At 35.0% G+C, this 14,699-nt stretch overlaps 2 protein-coding genes across 2 annotated transcripts; both read left to right on the plus strand.

Moving 5' to 3' along the window:
* The first annotated feature begins 2,872 nt into the window (after nucleotides 1-2,872).
* On the plus strand, nucleotides 2,873-6,257 carry LOC117155275 (facilitated trehalose transporter Tret1-like). The gene is made up of 3 exons (XM_033331085.2): nucleotides 2,873-2,890; nucleotides 3,806-3,920; nucleotides 4,567-6,257. The coding sequence occupies exons 1-3, from the start codon at nucleotides 2,873-2,875 to the stop codon at nucleotides 6,255-6,257; spliced, it is 1,824 nt and encodes a 607-aa protein (XP_033186976.2).
* A 3,287-nt stretch (nucleotides 6,258-9,544) lies between these two features.
* Nucleotides 9,545-13,409, plus strand: LOC117155034 (uncharacterized). Its single transcript, XM_033330574.2, has 3 exons — nucleotides 9,545-9,562; nucleotides 10,475-10,601; nucleotides 11,213-13,409. The coding sequence occupies exons 1-3, from the start codon at nucleotides 9,545-9,547 to the stop codon at nucleotides 13,183-13,185; spliced, it is 2,118 nt and encodes a 705-aa protein (XP_033186465.2). The 3' UTR covers nucleotides 13,186-13,409.
* Nucleotides 13,410-14,699: the final 1,290 nt, after the last annotated feature.

A 14,699-nucleotide genomic window follows, 5' to 3' on the forward strand; every position in this document is an offset into this window, starting at 1 on the left:
GAACTCATGGGCGGATCTCGTACGCAGTAGTTTTCCAAAAATTAATCAGTTGACTAATCTTTGGAAAACGGTACCAAGCCATGAACTACGCTAATGCAATCCAGTTTGGATCACCAGAAGTCACGAAGAGAATTTTCGATGATTTAGATTGGACAGCAACATGGGGCACCGTGGAACACCGTTGGTCCGATTTGAATCACCGAATGCCATGAAGAGAATATAGGATGATCTAGACTGGACTGCAACGTTGGACACCGTTGGTACAGTTTGATACACAAAATGCTACGAAGAGAATTTACCATGGGACAGAATGGGGTATCGTAAGGACATCTTGGAATGTCCTGGGACACCTCGGGACGTCGTGGGACATCTTGGGACGTCGTGGGACATCTTTGGACGTCGTGGGACATCTTGGGACGTCGTGGGACATCTTGGGACGTCGTGGGACACCTCGGGATGTCGTGGGACATCTTGGGACGTCGTGGGACACCTCGGGACGTCGTGGGACATCTTGGGATGTCGTCGGATGCCGTGGGATGTCGTCGGATGTCGTGGGACATCGAGGTACACCGTAGGACATCGAGGTACACCGTAGGACATCGAGGTATGCTGTCTGATCGTTATCGATGAATTATCGAAACGGTTCCATCGATGGATTTTATTACGAGTTTGTGATAATAAATCAGATTACCTATACTTGATAATATATAATTAATAATTGATTTGAGAATACAAGGATGAAAAATGGAAAGATATGAAAATTCACATTTTTGTTTCAGATATATGAAATTGCAATTTTATTTAGAACTGATTAAACGATTCATTTAATTCTTATTACAGTACTTTATAGTACAGTAATTTATTATTTTCATAGTGTGTTATGTTTACTGAAGTATTGTAGCATGATAGAATTATATTTCGTTGCTAGTATTGGATATCCTGTTTTATATTTTATTTATAATTTCGTACAAGATTATAGTTTTAATTCAAACCAGTATTAAACTGAAGTAGTAACTTCGCATGCGACACGAAAATGGAATGGAGAGGTCATGCGACCCGCAAAATGTGAACAAGCACTGAATATCACGTCTATTCCTGTTCCTCGTCTGTGGTAAAATTGTTTTAAAAAAGAGAATGATGCGTTTCATAAAGAATTATACTATTTATCTACTTACACTACCTTATCTACTTAAACAGTACTGTTAATTATGCATGTATAATTAAACGCATGTATAAATTAATTAAATATTAAAGTACTTATTAGGGACGGATTAATGCTTCTAGGAAGCATTGCTTTTTGCAGTAAAGATACTCTATATAACCACGCACCTGGCTCACAAACGTTCCATCTAGATCCTGTCCCATCACATTTGAAAAACTCTACCTGATAGAACATCTAATTTAATTTCAATACTTTAATCAGGAACCTAAAGGTGTTTTCGTAGGGCCTGCATAATACATACATATCCGAAAATATTAAAGGCACAGAGTGGCTTTATAAATCTTACCGATCAAGAATATAAAGATTCCCTTAAACCTAACTATAAAAAATCTAAAGGCTTCCTTATAAACCCTACCTATTAGAAATCAAGATGTTTCACTGTGTCACCTTGAAAAGAAGAATAAATCAGTAGCCATTAGGGCCAGCAAAATACGGCCATTATCCACTAGATATAATCCCGAGCAATAAATCGTGAGTGGACTACCTTTTCTTTTTCGCAATATTAATTAACTAAATTCATGTATAGAATAGAAAATTCTCAAGATAAATACACGAACAGTGCTTCATGCAATAGTTGCAATACAAATTAATTCACTAATGAAAATAAAAAAATAAAGATAAATACGAAACTTCCGCAAGTAAAAGTTGGATATTTTAATAATGAATAGTAATATATGCACTCAAAACCACCTAATGACAAAATCCCCTATCACTTAGTTGCAAACCCAATAGCTCAAAGCCAATGTATACGAGAGTCCGATGATTCTTTACGTCGTGAGCCTGAACGCAATCTTATTCGATATAATTGGGGCAAGTGCACCAGGAATCGAGCAATATTGTACACATTCGCAGAAATTATAGATACGATGTAAGTGTACTCAGTGTGCGAAGATGCAGATGCAGGGAGGGAAAATGATATGGGCGAAGCGTTTCTTTACTGAGGAAATTTCAAACGAAGAAGTGTTTCGAAGCGTGAGAGATCGTAGAAAATACGACAGTTTCAGTAGGAAACGTCGAAATAGAGGGAAAGCAAGGAGAAAATGTATTGCCGCGATAAAGGAAGCTATGCTTCAAGAAATTAAAGATAATTCAAATGCTGGATTATGATCGCAACGTAGCCAATGTAGCAACATGGAACAAATGTAACCAATAGTCGAAGCTGTGCAATTATTTTTGTTCATTTTAATTTGTATATTAGAGGAAATATATATCATATAATAGTTGGCATTCGACTGTTCTAACATTATAATTAGGACGTTTCCTAGATATAATAAGTACAAAAATATTATTGTTCCTATGTCGAAATATTTAAAATTAATTCGTTACATTTAAAGATATAACAAGGAGAATTAGAAGTGTTTATGTGTTGAAATAATGTCGACTGTATGTAAAGGGGAAGTAGACCCAGAAGTACCCAGTATGGTTGTGGTAGTCGTGTAAATCGAACAAGTCGATACGAAATCCGTAAATTGCGAGATTGAGTGTAAAGATTTCTTACAGTTGTTCTTTTTTTGCGATAGATAACTCCTCACACCTTTCGTGCATTTCTTAAATAATTATGAGTGAACTGGATTCTACAAATTGAATTATAGGAAATCTATTATTATTTCGTGATTATATTATTTCGTGAAAGTACTTATTTCTGGCAGCATGTCACAACCTAGCACGGTAAGCATTTAATATGATTATATGATAAATATTTTTGAAATTAACGGCTAGAAATTAAATATCGCAGAGTAACAAATCCTAAATTCTAATTCAACGAGAATATAAAAAAGCGTCTGTTTGATATACCTATTTTCAGCGAATTTAACTATTATTCTCTTATTTCCAAATAACAGAGACGAATCCATAGCAATTAAAGTTTTGATTCCTACGTCTCGATTTAAGGTTTTGGCACATAATGAAACGTATTAACATATCGTGTCGATAATACCAAAGAATCGTCTGAACCTACGAATATGATTCGATATTTAAAAGTCACAATAATCTTAAATCTTCAACACTGAATCTTGATCGAACGTGATCATTTAAAATTTTGAATCTTTCACCCTGATTTAAACTGTCACGATCCACCAAAACATAATGTTCAAAGCTTAAAACTGTTACCTCTTATAAATATCGAATCATACTCGAAGGTTCAAACAGTTCTTCGGTATTATCTATACGACATGTTAATATATTTCATTAATTACAACAAATATTTAAGAAATATGTAAAAACCTCTCAAATTATCATTGATTTGGAGGACACTCAAAGTAAATGATTTTAGAAGAAAGATGTCAAAGCATAAATAACCTTCGGCAAACGCCAGTGAAAAACTCAAGTACGTCTTCTATCTATAATAACATCAAATAACATCAAGCATATTTTAATGCTGTTGATAGAAATTCCATATATTGTATTTCTATTAAGATAGGAGAAAGAAAATTTTTTAATTCCTTTGGAAAAATACTAATATTTAGATACGTATTAATATGTTTTCCGCGGTTTGGATGTTATATTCGCTTAAAAGTTTGCTTAGACTCTCTAATTAAAATGGAATTATGATTTCTATTCTTAACAAAGATATCTGTTTTCCAGGTTCCCAGGAGATCCTCTCAGGATGATGATTTCAATCCTTTCCGTTCATCTCCGGAAGGGGAAGCTCTTATGGTCTCCAACTCACAATGCCAGCGATGCCTAATATCTATTACCGGTTAGTTTTCACTCTTGATATTGCGTCATGTATTTATCTGTAATTTCAATATGCAGAATGCAATTTCTTTTGCCTCCTCGAATTGATGTTTCATAGTGGTGTTCTTGAATTATTTCTCAATTCTAATGACTTACGTACCATCGTTTAAAGTTGCATTTCTATTCCATCGTACATTATAATAAATTTGACATTTCGATTCTGATATTCATCGCACTGATTCTTTATTATATCATAAATCGAGTGCAGACTTTTATATATTAATGAGAAATCTGAAATCGAAAATATGTACATTATTACACATTAATATACCAAGACTAATCGCAAGTCTCTAACAAATTTTACTACATGTAGTATTTTACTTCATGTAGTATTTTACTTCATGTAGTATTTTTCCTAATGCACATATAATGCGAATGGATTAACAGATTAATGATAGAATAGTTAAGAAGTGAAACTAGTGGAAAGCATTCCAGCTAACATCGCGAAGAGTTCAATTACTTATAGCCTGCGGTATGTGTTAATTATAAATATATTAACAGTATATGTTAAAAGTACAAATTTGCATAAATATATGCAGTGTAATTATCAAACGACCGCAATACAATTAACATATGCTATATATAGCATTACCTGTCTCTCATTCCAGCAACGTTAGCCATGGTCCTAGTCGGTTCAGTCAACGGATGGACAACGATTTCTCTTTATTATCTAATAGCCGGGATCGGCGGCGTGCCGCTGACGATAACACACGACGAATCTTCATGGGTGGTTTCTTTGACAGTACTTGGTTCAATGATCGGTTCACTTGTGGCTGCACAGTTGGCCGCCCGTAGCGGTTCTAACATCTGCCTCGTATTATGCAACACAATGTTCACCTTAGGCTGGTTCATCACCTACGACGCAACTTCCGTGCCAATGCTATACCTTGCTCGGGTGATTCTCGGTATAGGCGTTGGTATTGGCAGTACGGTAAATCCCATCTACCTGTCAGAAATCCTCGACGTCAAAATCAGAGGCTTCCTAGGTTTTCTAATCGCAGCGAACGCATCTATCGGGTCAATAGTGATCTACACCATAGGACTCTGGATGATGTACAAGTCACTGCTGCTGCTTCTTGTAATACTATCCTTTATATGCTTCTTGTCGATCAAGTATTTCACCGCAACTCAATATTTCTCGGTGGCAACAGATCAAATGGGGCAAGCACGGCAATCGATGGGATATTGCACAGTCACCGAAAATATTCACGGAGAGGAAATGGAACTAAGTGCTCTACGCGCACAGACCAGATACGAATTACACGAACAATCCAGAAGCGATTTATCCTCACAATCAAAAAGCGATTTACCCTCACAATCAAGAAGCGATTTACCCTCACAATCCAGAAGGGAGTTATCCTCACAACCCATATCTGCACTACACTCAGAAGTCACATGCGAAGTATTACCGCAACCCACAGGTCAAATACCCCTACAACCCTCGCGCGAATTACACTCACAATCCACAAGCGAATTACACCAACCATCCACAAGCGAAATACACCCAGAGCCCACAAGCGGAATACACTCACTAATAAGAAGGGAATTACACCGTTTAAATATACTCACTAAATATACCTGGTCAACCAAGCTGCGAGAAATACTACAAGGAAGCAACAGAAAAGCTTTGTTTATCATGCTTGGCTTGATCATGGCACAACAACTTAGCGGAAACTTCATCACTATGCAGTATCTGCATGTGTTGTTGAGCAAAACAACGATTGGCCTCGACACACACGAAGCGACAATGTTGGTCCTGGGTGCCGACTCTATATCTAGTTCTATATCCCCCTTACAAGTGGAATATAAGGGAAGAAGAAAACTTTTGATTCTGTCTACGCTTGGATCGTGTTCTACATTGATTATTCTAGCAATTTATCTTTTGTTAGATCAACATGAGTTTGACGTTTCCAACTTCTCTATTCTTCCAGTTATCGACTTAATTATATATCAAGTAATGTTTCACATTGGTTTAGGTACGTTACCCAATGTTCTCCTACGCGAGTTATTTCCTACGGAACTAAAAGGCTCCGTTCGTGCCATCATTACAATTTTCGATGGTATAATTGGTTTTACCGTGCCGAAACTGTATCAAGTGATTACCGATAATGCAGGATCGTGCGGGATTTACTTTATCTTCGCGGCATCATGCTCGGTGGCATTTGTGATAGTGTACATATGGGTACCGGAAACAAAAGGAAAAACGTATCACGAGATTAAAGCGCTTCTAGTTGGTGAAAATTTGAATTCACCGAATGAAGAAGTTAGCACCGCTGAAATGGATAGTCGTGAAATATGACAGGAGAAATTGCACTGTACATCCGTGGGACGGTATCTACTTACTCGGCATATTTTATTTCCCATTTTTATTAGTATAACGATAAAGATCTACAATTTTATCTCGATATGCAATTTCTGTAGTAACGGAGTTTTATACGTTTCTAAGTGTAATTTTAGAAATGTGTCTAACAAAGCTGATGGTCATTTAGAAACATATGCATCGTTTAAATTGACTTGCATTGAACTTAGAGGAACACATGTTCTCAAACTAAACTTTTTATCCATTTCATAACACAAACAATGTAACAATATCATTTAACTCGAGATAACTGAACAACAGCTTGCAAAAGTTAGAAAAGTAATATATTAAAGAATGACAGGATGACATAATACTGACAGGAATAAATATTCTATATCTCAGCTGTTATCTATGCTGTTATTTTTTGTTTGCAATATATAACATATGTATATCACATATATGTATATCACATATACATATGTTAATATTGTTATAATAAACAGCAAGTATGCTCAAAAGGTCAGTATTTATGCTAAAAATAATGTAATATAATTAACATAACGTATTGCTAATAAGTACTTATATTACATTGTGTTTTGTCGCTGATAAGCGTATGTATATACATATACAATTATATATGTGTAAGACATGGTCTTTTCGGCGTTATATTACAGTTATTACTGAAAAATATTTGAATACGTTTGTTCGAATATTACAGTAATTACTGTATTATAACACAGTGATAAATATCTAGCCTAGTCTAGCAGGAATTACATCGAACTGTCGAACGTTATTTTCGGTAAATTATGGCTATAATAATAGTGTTCACTTCAGAAATTTATAATATTTCCTACCTTTAATATCCGACAATTTACGCGAAAAATTAAATATCGATAATTTTATAAATTTTTGTCTATCAACAATTATGTATTTATTGTATATCTTTTAAACAAATATCTTCCTTATTAAAAAGATACAAGAAACATGGAGTTCCTATCTATATATAAAATCACAAACAAGATTTTGAATGTTCTATTTTATTTAAGTTTTATTATAGACGAATTTATTACAGACACCCCTAGTGGAAATTAATTACAGGTGTCCGAATGAAGACGACTCAACTGTAATACCAAATACCGCTAAGGTCCTGAACCTGCGTCATACTAGATCGGTTACGTCGAGAACTATTTTAACATGGTAAGAAAACCTTGAAGTTCACTGGGTAAAGTACACTGAATAGCAACTTTCATCTTTCACGGTAACATCGCCCCTTCTTTTTCCCAAAATATTAATCATTTTGTATAAAAGAATTCGGAGAAATTCTTTATTCTCATTCATTTGAAAAATATTAGCTCTTCGATCGTTATGCTGAATGTCGAGATCGAGGTGCAGTGATAAAGAACTCATGGGTGGATCTCGTGCGTAGTCACCTCCTCGTGGTGAGATCTGGTAATTGGTACCGTTTTTCAAAAATTTATCGGGGGATTAATCTTTGGAAATGATGCCAAGCCAAGAACTACGCTATATACAGTCCAGTTTGGATAACCAAAAGTCACGAAGAGAATTTTGGATGATCTAGACTGGACTGCAACGTAGACCATCGTGGCTCACCGTGGCTCACCGTGGTAAACCGTGGGATACCATGGAAAATCGTGGGATACAATAGCAAACCCTGCGGTACCGTGGGGCACCGTGGAAATTCCTGGGTCACCATGAGAAACCTTTGGACACCGTGGGACACTGCCTGTTCGTTATCGATAAATTATCGATCCGGTTTCAACGACGTATTGTATTACGAGTTTGTGATAGTAAATCAGATTACCTAAACTTGATAATGTATAATTAATAATTTATTTGAGAATACAAGGATGGAAATAGGAAAGATTTAAAAATTCACATTTTTGTTTCAGATATATGAAATTGCAATTTCATTTAGAACTTATTAAACGATTCACTTAATTCTTATTACAGTACTTTACTATACAGTAATTTATTATTTTGATAGTGTGTTATGCTTACTGAAGTATTGTAGCATGATAGAATTGTATTTCGTTGCTAGTATTGGATATCCTGTTTTATATTTTATTTATAATTTCGTACAAGATTATAGTTTTAATTCAAACCAGTATTTAACTGAAATAGTAACTTCGCATGCGACACGAAAATGGAATGGAGAGGTCATGCGACCGGCAAAATGTGACAGTCGGACAAGCATTGAATGTCACGTCGATTCCTCTTCCTCGTCTGTGGTAAAATTATTTTAAAAATAGGAAAGACGCGCCTCATAAAGAATTATACTGCTTATCTACTTACACTACATTATCTACTTAAACATTACTGTTAATTACGCATGTATAAATTAATTAAATATTGAAGTACTTATTAGGAACGGATTAATGCTTCTAGGAAGCATTGCTTTTTAGCAGTAAAGCTACTCTACATAACCACTCACCAGACTTACAAACGTTCCATCTAGATCCTGTCCCATCAAATTTGAAAAACTCTACCTGATAGAACATCTAATTTAATTTCAATACTATAATTAGAAAACTAAAGGCGTTTTCGCAAGCCCTGCATAATACGTAAAAATCCGAACATAATAAAGGCACAGAGTGGCTTCGTAATTCTTACCGATCAAGAATATAAAGATTCCCTTAAACCTAGCTATAAAAAATGTAAAGGTTTCCTTATAAACCCAAATGCTATAATATTATAATATTATAATGTTATAAATTCAAATGCTGCATTGTGATCGCAACGTAGCCGATGTTGTAACATAGAACAAAAATAACTAATAGACGAAGATGTGCAATTATTTTTGCTCATTTTAATTTTTATATTATAGGAAATACGTATCATATAATAGTCGGCATTCGACTGTTCTAACATTATAATTAGGATATTTCCTAGATATAATATGTACAAAAACATTATTGTTCCTATCTCGGAATATTTAAAATTAATTCGTTACATTTAAACATATAACAAGGAGAATTAGAAGTGTTTATGTGTTGAAATAATGTCGACTGTATGTAAAGGGGAAGTAGCCCCAGATGTACCCAGTATAGTTGTGGTAGTCGTGTAAATCGAACAAGTCGATACGAAATCCGCAAATCGCGAGATTCAGTGTAAAGATTTCTTACAGTTGTTCTTTTTTTGCGATAGATAACTACCCCAGGACATTCTTGCATTTTTAAATAATTATGAGTGAACTGAATTCTACAAATTGAATTATTGAAAATCTATCGTGATTATATAATTGCGTGAAGGTACTTATTTTTGGCAGCATGTCCGAGAGTACAACGGTAAGCATTTAATATGATTATATGATAAATATTTTTGAAATAAACGGCTAGAAATTAAACATCGCCGAATAACAAATCCTAAATTCTAATTCAACGAGAATATAAAAAATAGCGTCTGTTTGAGGTACCTATTTTCAGCGAATTTAACTATTATTCTTTTATTTCCAAATAGAGATTGGAATCCATAGCAATTAAAGTTTTGATTCCTACGTCTCTATTTAAAGTTTTGGCACATAACGAAATGTATTAACATATCGTGTCGATAATACCAAAGAACCGTCTGAACCTTCGAGTATGATTCGATATTTAAAAGTCACAATAATCTCACATCTTTGACCCTGTGTCTTAATCGATCGCGATCATTTAAAATTTTGAATCTTTCACCCTGATTTAAACCGTCACGACCCACCAACACATAAAGCTCACAGCTTAAAACCGTTACGTCCTATAAATATCGAATCACATTCGAAGGTTCAAACTGTTCTTCGGTATTATCTGTACGACATGTTAATATATTTCATTATTTAGAAAAGATAATTAAGAAACATATAAAAACATTACAAATTATCATTGATTTGGAGGACACTCAAAGGAAAAGATTGTAGAAGAAAGTTTTCAAAAGCACAAATAACCATTAGCAAACGTCAGTGAAAAACTCAAGTACGTCTTCTATCTATAATAACATCAAATAACGTCAAGAATATTTTAATGCTGTTGATAGAAATATCATAAATTGTACTTCCATTAGGATAGGGGAAAGAAAATTTTTTTAATTACCTTGAAATAATGTTAATATTTAAATACTTCTTGATATCTTTTCCGTGGTTTGGAACTCGCTCAAAAGATTGATTACACTATCTAATTAGATAAGAATTATGATTTCTATTCTTAACAAAGGTATCTGTTTTCCAGGTTCCTAGGAACCCTCCTGCGTACTCGCCTGAGGGCGGAGGTTTAGATCCTGATCGATCATCTCCGCAAGGGAAATGTCCTAGTCCCTGCATCTTACAAAGCCGGCAATTTCGAGCATGTATTTCCGGTTAGTTTTCACTCTTGATATTACGTCAGGTACTTATCTGCAATTTTAATACGCAGAATGCAATGTCCATTCCCCTCTCGAATTGATGTTTCATAGCGCTGTTCGTGAATTATTTCTCACTTGTATTGACTTACGTACCATCGTTTAAAATTGCACTTCTATTCCATCCTACATTACGATAAATTTGACATTTCGATTCAGATATTCATCTCACTGATTCCTTATTATATCAAAAATCGAGTGCGGACCTTTATATGTTTATGAGAAACCTGAAAGCGCAACATGTTCATTATTACACATTAATACACCTAGACTTATCGCAAGTATCTAGCAAATTTTACTTCGCGTAGTATTTTACTTAATGCACATATAATGCGAATGGATTAACAGAATAATAATGAAATAGTTAAGAAATAAAACTAGTGGAAAGCATTCGGGCTAACATCGCGAAGAGTCCAATTGCTTATAGCCTGCGGTATGTATTGATTATAAATATATTAATAGTATATATTAAAAATATAAATTTGCGTAAATATACGCAGTGTTTTCATTAAAAAACCGCACTACAATTAACATATGCTATATATAGCATTGCTTGTTTCTTATTCCAGCAACGCTAACCATGGTCATAGTCGGTACAGTCTATGGATGGACAACGATTTCTCTTCCTTATCTAATATCCGGAACCGGCGACGTGCCGATAACGATAACGCTCGATGAATCTTCGTGGATGGTTTCATTGACGATACTAGGTTCAATGATCGGTTCACTTGTGGCTGCCCAGTGGGCCGATCGCGGCGGTCGTAAAGAATGCCTCCTTGTAAGCAGCACAATATGCACCATTGGCTGGTTCATTATCTACGAAGCAAAGTCCGTGCGAATGCTATACTTTGCCAGATGGATTCTCGGTATAGGCGTTGGTATTGCCCGCACGATAAATCCCATGTTCGTGTCAGAAGTCGCCGACATAAACATCAGAGCAACCCTAGGTACTATAATCGCAGTGAACGTATATGCCGGGGCACTGTTAACCTGCGCCCTAGGAATCTGGCTAACGTACAAGTACCTCCTGCTGTTTCTTATATTAGTATCATTTACATCCATCTTGTCGAACATGTGCTTCCCCGAAACTCCGTATTTCTTGGTCGCAAAAGGTCAAAACAAGAAAGCATGCAAGTCGATTGCCTATTACAAAGGCATTGTAGATCCTGAAAGAGTGAATATCGAACTACGTGATCTACGCGCACAAACCAGATACGAATTATACCCAAAATCCAGATACGAAGTACACCAACAATCCAGTAGCCTTTTACCTTCACAACCCGGAAGCGACTTACCCTCACAATCAAGACGCAATTTAACCCCACAGTCCAATAGCGATTTACCTTCACAACCCAGAAGCGACTTACCCTCACAATCAAGACGCGATTTAACCCCACAGTGCAGTAGCGATTTACCTTCACAACCCGGAAGCGCCTTACCCTCACAATCAAGACGCGAAGCACACCCAGGCTTTTGGGAAGTAGTAGACACAGATCCCATGTCCTCACCATCCAGTACCGATTCACCCTCACAGCCTACATCCGAAATACACACAGAAGTTATATGCGACGTACATCAGCAATCCACGGGCGAATTACACCGACCATCTGCAAGCGAAATACATCGACCATCCACAAGCAAAATAAACCAACCATCCACAAACGAAATAAACCCAGACCAAATATGCGAAATACAATCGCCATCCAGAGGCGATTTACGCATCCAATCCAATGAGGATACATCCAGCGATTTACAATCCAGTGTGGGTTCACGAGAATCGACGGACATAGATGAGATATACATGGATGGAACTAAATATATCTGTATAACCAAGCTGCAAGCAATAATACATCAAAGCAACAGGAAAGCTCTCTTTATCATGCTTGGAATGATCATGGCACAACAACTTAGCGGGAACTTCATCACTACGCAGTATCTGGAAGTGTTGTTGAACAAAACAACGATCGTTATCGATCCACAGGAAGCGTCGGTTTTGGTCCAGTTTTTTAGCCTTGCATCTGGCATTTTAACCATCTTAACAGTGGAATTCGTTGGAAGAAGAACTTTTTTGCTTATATCCACGGCTGGATCATGTTTAACATTGAATATTTTAGCAACTTATCTTTTGTTAGTTGAACATAAGTATAACATTTCCAACGCCTCTATTGTTCCAGTTATCGACTTAATTATATATCAAGTAGTGTTTCAACTTGGTTTAGGTTCGTTATCCAATGTTCTCCTATGCGACTTATTTCCTACGGAACTAAAAGGTTTTGTTGGTGCCATCATTGTAATTTTCGATGGTATAATTGGTTTTACCGTGTCGGTACTGTATAAAGTGATTACCGATAATGTAGGATCGTATGCGATTTACTATATCTTCACTGCATCATGCTTCTTGGCATATATTGTAGTGTTCCTATGGATACCGGAAACAAAAGGAAAAACGTATCACGAGATTAAAGCGCTTCTAGTTGGTGAAAATTTGAATTCACCGAATGAAGAAGTTAGCACCGCTGAAATGGATAGTCATGAAATATGACAGGAGAAAATGCACTGACAATCCATAGCACGGTGTCTCCATACTCGGAATATTTTATTTCTCATTTTTATTAGTATAACGATAAAGATCTACAATTTTATCACGATATGCAATTTTTGTAGTAACGTAGTTTTATTTGTTTGTACGTGTAATTTTAGAAATGTGTTTAACAAAGCTCATGGTCATTTACAAACATATGCATCGTATAAATTGACTTGAATTGAACTTAGGGGAATACATGTTCTCAAACTAAACTTTTTATCCATTTCATAATACGAACAATGTAACAATATCAATTAACTCGAGATAACTGAGCAAGAGTTTGCAAAAGTTAGAAAAGTAATATATTAAAGAATGACAGGATGACATAATACTGTCAAGAACAATTCTTTATATATCAGCTGTTATCTATGCTGTTATTTTTTGCTTTTTGCAATATATAACATATGTAATCGCAAATACATAAGTTAATATTGTTACAATAAACTAAAAATAATGTAATATAATTAACATAACGCATTGCTAATAAGTACTTATATTACATTGTGTTTTGTCGCTGATAAGCATTTGTATATACATATACAATTATATATGTGTAAGACATGGTCTTTTCGGCGTTATATTATAGTTATTACTGAAAAATATTTGAATACGTTTGTTCGAATATTACAGTAAGTACTGCATTATAACAGAGCGATAAATATCTAGCCTAGTCTAGCAGGAATTACATCGAACTGTCGAACGTTATTTTCGGTAAATTATGGCTATAATAATAGTGTTCACTTCAGAAATTTATAATATTTCCTACCTTTAATATCCGACAATTTACGCGAAAAATTAAATATCGATAATTTTATAAATTTTTGACTATCAACAATTATGTATTTATTGTATATCTTTTAAACAAATATCTTCCTTATTAAAAAGATACAAGAAACATGGAGTTCCTATCTATATATAAAATCACAAACAAGATTTTGAATGTTCTATTTTATTTAAGTTTTATTATAGACGAATTTATTACAGACACCCCTAGTGGAAATTAATTAAAGGAGTCCGAATGAAGACGAGTCAACTGTAATACCAAATACAGCTAAGATCCTAAACTTACGTAATGCTAGATCGGTAACGTTGAGAACGATTTTAACATGATAAGAAAACCTCCGAGTTCACTGGGTAAAGTACTCTGAATAGCAACTTTCTCTTCTACGGTAACATTGCCCCTTCTTTTTCCCAAAATATTAATCATTTTGTATAAAAGAATTCGGAGAAATTCTTTATTCTCATTCATTTGAAAAATATTAGCTCTTCGATCGTTATGGAAAGCAAATAACAAAAACATCTTTAAAAACGACAGAAGCGGAAATAAAAACTGAAAGTAAAGATTTAGTTAAACCAAAAACTAAATTTCATTTATATTATAATTCCCTGTGAGATGCTAATTCGTATATGTATTCGTATATGATATTTCGCACATTCACTATTACAAATAATTGGTCTAGACGTGATATTAT

The sequence above is a fragment of the Bombus vancouverensis genome, chromosome 12 (genome assembly GCF_051014615.1).
Source record: "Bombus vancouverensis nearcticus chromosome 12, iyBomVanc1_principal, whole genome shotgun sequence".
Lineage (NCBI taxonomy): Eukaryota > Metazoa > Arthropoda > Insecta > Hymenoptera > Apidae > Bombus > Bombus vancouverensis.

Excerpts from the sequence above, each read along its gene's own strand:
- LOC117155034 (XM_033330574.2), top strand. Across the intron at positions 10,602-11,212 it reads ATTTCGAGCATGTATTTCCG|CAACGCTAACCATGGTCATA; the intron begins GTTAGTTTTCAC and ends TTCTTATTCCAG.
- LOC117155275 (XM_033331085.2), top strand. Across the intron at positions 3,921-4,566 it reads ATGCCTAATATCTATTACCG|CAACGTTAGCCATGGTCCTA; the intron begins GTTAGTTTTCAC and ends CTCTCATTCCAG.